The following is an 8,953-nucleotide window of genomic DNA, read 5'->3' on the forward strand; positions in this document are numbered from 1 at the left end:
ACCATCTCCAAGCAAGGAGGTGCACCATGGCCGTAGACAGCACCATCCTTAAGGGCTGAATCCAGGACCAAATAAGGAGGAAGTGACCTACAGTCCACATTTCCTTTGCCTCTTCTTCCCATTCCCTCTCCCCTTGTCCTCCTCTTCTTCTTTTTCCTGACCATGGACATAATTGCTGCCTCTTGTTCCTGCCGCTATGCCTTGGGCTGCCATTGGACTACACTCCCAAACTGTGAGCCAAAATAAGTACTTCCTTAAGTTTCATCAGGAATTGTGTCATAACAACCAAGAAATAACTAACACAACCCCAAAGTCAAGTGGAAGAGAATGAGAGCCGGCATGAACTCAAGATGGGTTTCCACGTCAATTGGACAAGGACCTCTAGTTTTGAGGGTATTTGTTTTGAGACTAGGTTTCCCTATAAGCCAGGTTGGCTTCAAATTCACCACAATCTTCCTACTTCAGCATCCCAAGTGCTGGGATTACAGATATGCACAGCTATACTTGCCTCCAAAAATGCTTATTTTTACCCATCAGTCAAGACAGGCTGTCTTCTGTGAGGTTTATATATGTAGAAGAATAACAAAAAAAAAAAAAGAAAGGAAAGAAAGAAAGAAAGAAAGAAAGAGAAAAGAAAAGAAAAGAAAAGAAAGCTAGCCAAAGTCCAAGACAATTGACCAGGGACATTCTTGACTGATACAAAGAGTCAATTCAAAGGTCTAAAATGCCATCAGGGTGGAAAGTACTGGCATACATCTATAATTGTATAGGTTGAGACAGGAGGGTTGTGAGTTTGAGACCAGCCGTGGCTAACGTCTCAACCCCCATCTCAAAATAAAACAAACAGGCAGGAAACCCTCTTGAATTCATGGCCCATTCTCTTTGCAGTATGGCCCATTTGCAAACTGGCCAGCCTCAGAGAGTTGGGCAATGCCTGGGACCCCCTGCAAGAGACTTTGGTTTCCAAACTTAGCTTGGTTTATATACTTATCAAACTCAGGGCTGCCAGCTGCTTCCTGCTGCTGTTTATTAATAACTATGCCTAACACCAACTCCTGGGGGAAGCCCGGGAAACCAGTCCCAAGGCACAGGCTGACACTGTGCTCTACCTCTGGGGAGCCGCCTGGTGTCTGAGACAGCCCTAAGGGATCTGGGTACTTGCTTTCCCAGCTTCTTTCCTGGATTCCAACCACATGGAGTCTCCTTCTCTGGTCTTCGCAAGAGCTCTGGGCTCTCAGCTTCAGTGGGGACAGATGACACAAAGGACAGATCACTACATTCAGGAAGAGTCCCAACACCATCCAGGAGACAGGCAGACAGGACAAGAAAACCAGGCTCTCAGCAGCTAGACAGGTTTAAGGCAGAGGTAGGACTAGAATCCTGTTTTGCCTAGGCCTCCTGAGACAAGGAAAATTTCCACTGAGCTCCCTGAGTGTATAATTGTTGTTACTGTTACCAAGAATGGAAATTGCAACTGTTTATCCATTGTTCCACCTGGCCACCTGGCCGCCTGTCCAGCCTTTTGACATTGCAAAGTGATGTCATCTGCAAAGTTCACAATGGAGAACTGTGCAATCCAGTTTTTTTTTTTAATTTCAAGAAATTCCCCCCAACCCAGAAAACAAAACAAAACAAAACAAAAAGCCGGGTGGCTGTAGCACGTCCCTTTAATCCCAACACTTGGGAGGTAGAGTCAGGGGGATCTCTGAGTCCGAAGCCAGCCTGGTCTTTCAGGACAGCCAGGCTACACAGAGAAAAACCTGTCTTGAGGAAAACAAAACAAAATGTCAAGAAATTTGTCATAAAAAGTTATTTTTAATGGTGTGTGTGTGTGTGTGTTTCATTGGTGCTAGTGTGTGGCAGTTGTGAATTGCCTGATGTCAGTGCTGGGAACTGAACTCAGTCCTCTGCCAAAGCAGTGCTGTGGTCTTACCTCCTGAGCTGTCTCTCCAGCACCCCCCCATTCATACTTTTAAAAATACACTTCTATATTATGCACATGTACTAGGGTGTCCATGTGGAGATCAGAGGAAACATTTGGGTGTCAGGTCTGGTCTTTCCACCATGTGGGTCTCAGGAATTGAACTCAGGTAGTAAGACTTAACAGTAAGCTCCCTTACAGGACAAGCCATCGAGTGGACCCTCAGATTATTTGAAGTAAGCTTCTGATTTTTGTGGTGAGCCATATCTATAGCTAACCCAGGTCAAATGTAACCTGAGGGGACAGGTGGACTCTCCTGGGTGATGCTACTCTGCCAGGCAGGCTAGCTCCATCCATTTTGACCTCAGGCTTGGTTTGCTAGTCTGCCTACACCGGGGGAACTTTTTCATAAGACACATTTTACTAAGCCAGGTGCTAAAGGGTCCAGGGCCAGCTTTTTACCCACCCTCTCACTCCCTCATCTTCTCTTCCTTCCTCTGGACAATGGGTGCAGCAACCCACACCCTAGGCACTGGCCTCCACCGAGGCGATGCCCGCATCTCTCTTGGAAACTTGAGGCTGCTGGGCGCGCCCTGGAGACGCCCAATAACAGTCGGGCGAGCAGCAGAAGATCGTGGCCGCAGGCAAGTTTGCTTCTGCCTAGCTAGCCGCGTGCCAGGCGGGTGTCGAGAGCGCAGAAGACACAGCCAGGAGCCGCGAGCCTAGGCACGGGTGTGTGCGGAGGGGCAACCAAACGGACGCCGCTAAGCCAGGAGGAGTTCGGGGCGACGCTCAGGCCGGGGGGCCACTCGTACTGACAGAAAACCTCAGGACCAGCAGCAGTAGCTGCAACAGTAGCGAAAGGGTGCCGTGGGTCATCCTGGGTGGAAGCGTCTGGCTCACCCAAGTTCAGGGGGCCGAGTGCAGGGGGCGGAGCGAGCACAGGGGGCGGGGGAGCACAGGGGGCGGGGCGGAGCCGGCCGAGCCCTCCTGGCCCCGCCTCCTGGTCAGCGCTCGGGCGGCAGGCGCGTTGTTGGTTTCGGGTTGTCAGGCAGCGGAGGCGGAACAGCGATCCGAGGAGGTGACCACAGTGGAGGTGCGTCTCGGCCATGCCAGCTGTCGCGGCCTGAGGCTCTCTACCTACGACAATCATGAAGGACAGCGGTGACTCAAAGGACCAGCAACTCATGGTGAGACCCCTTATCAAGCCCCTGCTTGGTTTCCCTTCACCAAACCTGAAACTTGACAGCCTCAAACATAGTGACCACTAGGAGCAAGAGATGGGAGTCTGGGACTGTGCAGAACAACTCCCCAAGTTCTAGGTGGCCAGAAGGGATGGTGGCACTTCCTGAGGCTGGGAAGTTAGCATCCCACTCCCTCCCACCCTCCACCCAAGTTCAACCTTCTTTGGACCAAGACTCAGAGGTCAAGACTCAAGAGAGGTCTAGCTCGGGCTATTGCCTGAGAAGGAAGCTAGGATTCTCTAGTGATCCAGAGAGCCAGGTCTTGCTTTGAAGGGATATGGAACCACAGATAGAAAAACAAAAGCCCCCCCCCCCAAAAAAAAAACAGGGGGAGCCAGCACCAAGTCTGGAGTAGTTAGTTATGGACTGTACCGCAGGCTCTGTCCAAATCAGGACTCCAGATAATTCAGAGAAATGCTAGAAGCCACCTGGATGGTCCTAGGGTCTCCTGGCCATCGATGAACCGGCAGATGGGAGGGAGTAAGGGTAAGCAGAGACCAAAGATAGATTCTTGACTATCAGTGGTGGAGACTGGAGCCGCAAGAAGCCTTGGCGCTCCTCAGCACCAAGGGATAGGATATGGGATAGGTGGAGATCTCTCCCCTCTCTCTCCCAGCCCTCTTCCCAGCCCCTAGCCTTAACCTTTGATCTGTGGAAGTGGTCCTTCTGCCCCAGCAGACGGTAGCCAGCTGGCAAAGCATCGCTACCACAACGTGGGGGGGGGGGACCTGCTTCTGCAAAGGGAAGCCTGGACTCAGCCCGAGGAGCCAGTTCTAGACTCTGTGGCACCCTCTCTGGCGTGAGAATAGCCTCTTTGAAAGAGTGTGCTCCAAGAACATTCATTGTTATTAGAGCAGGGACAAAGGTCCTCCTCTCACCAAGGAGGTGTAGCCAGGAGGGTGATAAAGACAATCTGACAGGCTGTGTGGATGAAAGGAACTGGGGGCCCTTTAGGTCCACTCAATATCCAGCAGGCACCTCCCTTTGTTCAACAGAAGAAATTCTCCCTGCTCCCTGACTCTGGGTGTTTTTTGGCGGGAGGGAGACACACACTGAGGGTGGAGACCCACTATCTCTCAGTGGCCAGGAATCAAAAAGCAGAGAAGCCCTTGGTGACACTTCTGGGGATGTTAGGATGCGGTCACAAGTTGTTGGAAGGACAAGGGGAAGATCCCTGTCCCATCCTCATTTCCAGATCATTCCTTCCACAATCCACTACCCTTCCCAGAAGCACCTCACTCTCAGATGCAGACAGGTGGCTCTGGTCCCCAAGGTTCTGGATTTCAGCCCAAGAGAGTAGCAAGTGTTTAATGTGGTCTTGTGACTGATGCAGCCTGTATAGACAGATTTTCCCTTTGGGGCTCCCCCTGAGGTATACAAGCTTTTGAAAAGAGACACTCAGACTCAGCCAGACTCCCTGTGGACTGGCTGCCCTCTGGCTAAGGCAATGTCCTACACCTATATTGTTCTTCAGAACCAAGGAGATGGAGATGGTTGGATGCAGGAGAACTCAAGCCTGTTGGGGAAAGAATTCAAAGACCTTCTCATCCCTCCCTCCATGGCCAAGTGTGGTCCTATTAACCCAGGGCTCTGGTCTTCCTCCCAGGTGGCACTTAGGGTCCGGCCCATCAGCGTGGCTGAGTTGGAGGAGGGAGCCACCCTCATCGCTCACAAGGTGGACGAGCAGGTACTTGGGGCTGCAGCCAGGAGCTGCAGGGTGGAGACTGGCTCAGCTTGCTTGGCATACACACCTGGCTGGACATGGAACTCTGTGTCTCACCATGACAGCCTCTGGGTGGGCTATCCGCAGCATCACCAAGAGGCTTTCTTCTCTCGGGAAGACTTCCTAGATCAGCTCAAGGAAAGCCACGAGCTCTTGGAGCCTTGGTGGGCCCAGACCATAAAATATATTTTGGTCCACATGCTGTAAACTTTTCCATCTATGTCTGCTATCCACAGGGCACACATTTAGCTGGGTCTAGCACGAACCACCTCTAGAACAGGCAAGTTTGGCAAAGCTCTTCACTGTCTAACTCTCTTGGTCTTCACGTCAGCAGAGTGAGAGAGGATATCTGAAATAATAACTATTCATAATGAACCTAGAGCATGCTGGGAGCTGTGTTAAAAATTAGAAGAACACTCCAATATAAAAAGCCACACTCTCCCTCTGTTGCTGGAGTTTACTGTGGGGCAAAAAGACAAGGCATTGATCAAAGAATTAAAACAGATATAAGAATGTGTGGCCTAGAAGGGCTGGAAAAATAAGAGTCTGTTGTTCAGAGAATGAGTAAGGGTCTTGGGCCTAGACTCCCTTAAAAGATGGTGATGGAGGACTGGGGAGATATCTTGGGGGTGAAAACACTTGCCCCATGGGTGTGAGGACTGGGGTATGGATCTCCAGAACCCCCATAAAAGGCTGTAAAAAGTTTGTGAGTGTATTGGCCCACCTGTAACTCCAGTTTTGGACTGGGAACTCTCAGAGTGAGCTAGCTGAGGAGAGTAATCACATCCATGAGCTCTGGGTTTGATTGAGAGACCCTGCCTCCATGCACACGGTGGGAGAGTGATCAGAGAGGTTGCAGAGCAATTCAGAATGCCTTTTAACATCAACATTAGGGTCCTGCATGCACACATACATGCAAACATACATACAAACATATGAGAAAAAAGGGGGGGAAATGAAAGAGAGGGGTGAACCTGGACACGGTGGCACACATCTGTAATCCAGTGCTCTTGAGGCTGAGGCTGGAGGATCAGGTATCCCATGCTTTCCTGGGCTTCAAATTAAGATCCTGTCTTAACTGGCACTGTGGTAGATTATAAAGATAAGCTCTCGCCAGGTGGTGGCAGTGCACACCTTTAATCCCAGCACTCTAGAAGCAGAGGCAAGCAGATCTCTGAGTTTGAGACCAGCCTGGTCTATGAAGTGAGATCCAGGATAGCCAGGGCTACACAGAGAAACCCTGTCAATGATGATGATGATATAAGAAATTTTTTTTTTTTTTTGGTTTTTCGAGACAGGGTTTCTCTGTGTAGCCCTGGCTGTCCTGGAACTCACTCTGTAGACCAGAGCTGGCCTCGAACTCAGAAATCCTCCTGCCTCTGCCTCCCAAGTGCTGGGATTAAAGGCGTGCGCCACCACCGCCTGGCTGATATAAGAAATCTTTAGGGAGATATTCAAGAGGGAAAATTGCAACCAGGACTTTCTTTGTACAAAGCCCTTGAGATGGGGCCCACCGTGCTACTGCATCACTGAGAAAAAAGCTAGCGAGGCTCAAGGAGAGAGAGAAGAGGTGTGAGGTGAGGTGATACAGGTAGGACCCAAACCTGTGTCAACATGGACACACAGTGCTTGTTTTGGTGACCCTTCCTGTGCTTCAGAGCTGTGCCACTGGCTACTCTGAGTGTCAGGGGCTTGCTGGCTATGCTGTGGGATAGGCTCCTGGGTCAGGAAGCATGGACTGGAAGCTACAGAGCTGAGGAGGCTGTGGACAGACACTGCCCCTGGGCCAGGTCCTCTAAGGCTGGCCTCAGGAAGCCCCAAACGATTTACTTCCCTTTGCCACTTTCCTCAAAGCCCTTGGGGAAAATGGAGATGTCTGGAGAAACCCCACATGGTGATCAGGAGCAGAGAATGTATGGCTACAGTGTAGGAGCCTCGTCTTTAAGTAAGGAACACAGCCCACTGTCTTCTTACTCAGTGGTTTGTGAGTTTTGATGCTGTTTGTTTGAGGGAGGGTCTCATATAACCCAGGCTGGCCTTGAACTTACTATGTAGCCAGAAATGGCCTGATCTCCATGCCTTTCCCTCCTAAGTGCTAATTGTAGGTGTGCACTGTTATTCTGGGCAATGAAATGCTAGAGATTCAACCCAAGGTGTCTTGTGTGCTAGCCAAACATTCTACAACCGAACCACACACACACACACACACATCTTGGCGCATGTTTGGGGGGAGTTGATTCTCTTGTTGTGGTTCTGGTTGTGGTTCTCTGGGATCAAACCAAGATTATCAGCTCCACCAGCTGGCCCATCTTTCTAGCCCTACCAGAAGTCTTCTTTGGAAAGTCTTTGCTTATGCCTGCCCAGTACCTGGTGCACAGGAAGAACTCTGCAGAGAATGAGGTTCCCCAGAGCTGCTGTTGGTTGCTGAGAGGGGCCAGCTAGAAGAGTCAGAGTCCTTGGGAGGAGAAACCTCCTTCTAGACAAGGCCACTCCCTATTTCTGCTTCCAAGGATATCAGGTTCACAGTTTGGGACAATGGTGGCTCTCTCAGCTGCTCCTGGCTCCGGGCCACCTTGGGGGTTGATCAACATGAAGTGATAGGAACAGCCCCTGTTCAGGGACCCACGCCTGTCAGACACTGGCTCCTTCTGTCTATGAGGGCAAAGAGAGTGTCTCCCAGCCTGGCTGTGGCCTATCCCAGCTTGCTACACCTCCCACCAGACCAGAGCTGGGCCAGCCCAACAGGCTGCTCCTTTGTCAGCAGAGACTCTGAGAGTGCTGTCTAAGCATTATGGCCACAGGGCTCTTCACACCGCCCCCCTGCACTCTTCCCTCAGCTACCCGTTGGCTTCCAAACTGGGCTTGTACAGGAGGACCTGGCCTAGCCCCCCTCACTGCTGCCTGGGAGTGGCTACAACAAAGGCCCAGTTGACAGCCCAAGTGAGCTGTCTCTTGGCACATAGGCCCTGGCAACTAGGTGTTTAGGACACGGGAACCCAAGAACCAAGATGGCAGAGAGACTTTCTTGCCTCCTGTTCTAATCAGTCTCCTGGCCCTGGCCTTCTCCTAGAACCATGCTGTTCATCTCTTTCTCTCCAGGGATGCCTGGCCCAGAGGAAGACTCAAGGCTGTGGCTCAGTCAGGCCAGTTGTCTCTCTTCTCTGAGGTCATAGGGCATGATGGCTGGGCAGTGGGATAAGCTGGTGAGCTAGCCCAGGTGGCATATGGCAATGGTGATACGGCTAGGCTCATGTGGTCACCACAACACCCTGCCCCTTCTGAAGAAGAGGTCAGTAGGGTGGTTACCTGCTTTCCATTGCTCTCTAGGGCTGGGTTCTGCCCCCTCTGAGGGGCTCACCAAGCCAACTCACTAGGGCCTTGAGTGGTAGGTCCTGCCTCTTGCTTCCTGTCTCTCCTCAGAGTTGAATGGGTTCCTCTGTGGGTATCCTATCAAAATAAGGCAACCCTAGGCTATCAGTATGGTCTAGAACTCTTCCCAGGAGCTCAGCCAGCCCATTGGTCATTTGGCAGATAATAGGTACAGCCACGGCCCAACTGTTAGTGTGTCCTAAGTTGAGAGAGGGGGAGGGTACTCAGTTACCCACTGACTTCAGTCACTATGAGGGGTCCCAAGCCTGCCTTAGGACTGAGCATCATCCTTCTGGGGACGTCTGGAGCTTGGCAGACAATGTAATGTAGCAATGAGAGTTAGCAGAAGAGGGCATACCAACGGGCAGAGTTCTTAAGCACCAAGAGGCCAGTATGAGTCAGGGGCTACAGCTATGCTGTTAGACTGCTTTCCTAGATCACACTAAGCCCTAGATTTAATCCCCATCACCACAGAAACTGGACATGGTGGCACAGACTGTACTCCTGCCACTTAAGAGGTAGAGGCAGGAGGATCAGAAGTCCATGGTTAGCCTTGACTACATAGCAAGTGTGAGTCCACCCTGGGCTACACAATGAGACCCTGTCTCGTTTAATTAAAATGATGGAGGGAGGGAGGGAGGGAGGGAGGGAGGGAAGGAGGGAGGGAGGGAGGGAGGGAGGGAGGGAGAAAGAGAG

At 51.3% G+C, this 8,953-nt stretch overlaps 1 protein-coding gene across 1 annotated transcript in view; it reads left to right on the plus strand.

The window, feature by feature from the left end:
• Positions 1–2,950: 2,950 nt before the first annotated feature.
• Kif19 (kinesin family member 19) overlaps positions 2,951–8,953 on the plus strand; it is a 24,977-nt gene continuing 18,974 nt past the window's right edge. Inside the window, exons 1-2 of the mRNA XM_028785853.1 lie at positions 2,951–3,111; positions 4,772–4,852. Coding sequence (XP_028641686.1) covers positions 3,073–3,111; positions 4,772–4,852 — 120 coding nt within the window. The 5' untranslated portion in view covers positions 2,951–3,072. The remainder of the gene's footprint in view (positions 3,112–4,771; positions 4,853–8,953) is intronic.

This window comes from Grammomys surdaster, unplaced genomic scaffold, assembly GCF_004785775.1.
Source record: "Grammomys surdaster isolate TR1022 unplaced genomic scaffold, NIH_TR_1.0 125354, whole genome shotgun sequence".
NCBI classification, from domain to species: domain Eukaryota; kingdom Metazoa; phylum Chordata; class Mammalia; order Rodentia; family Muridae; genus Grammomys; species Grammomys surdaster.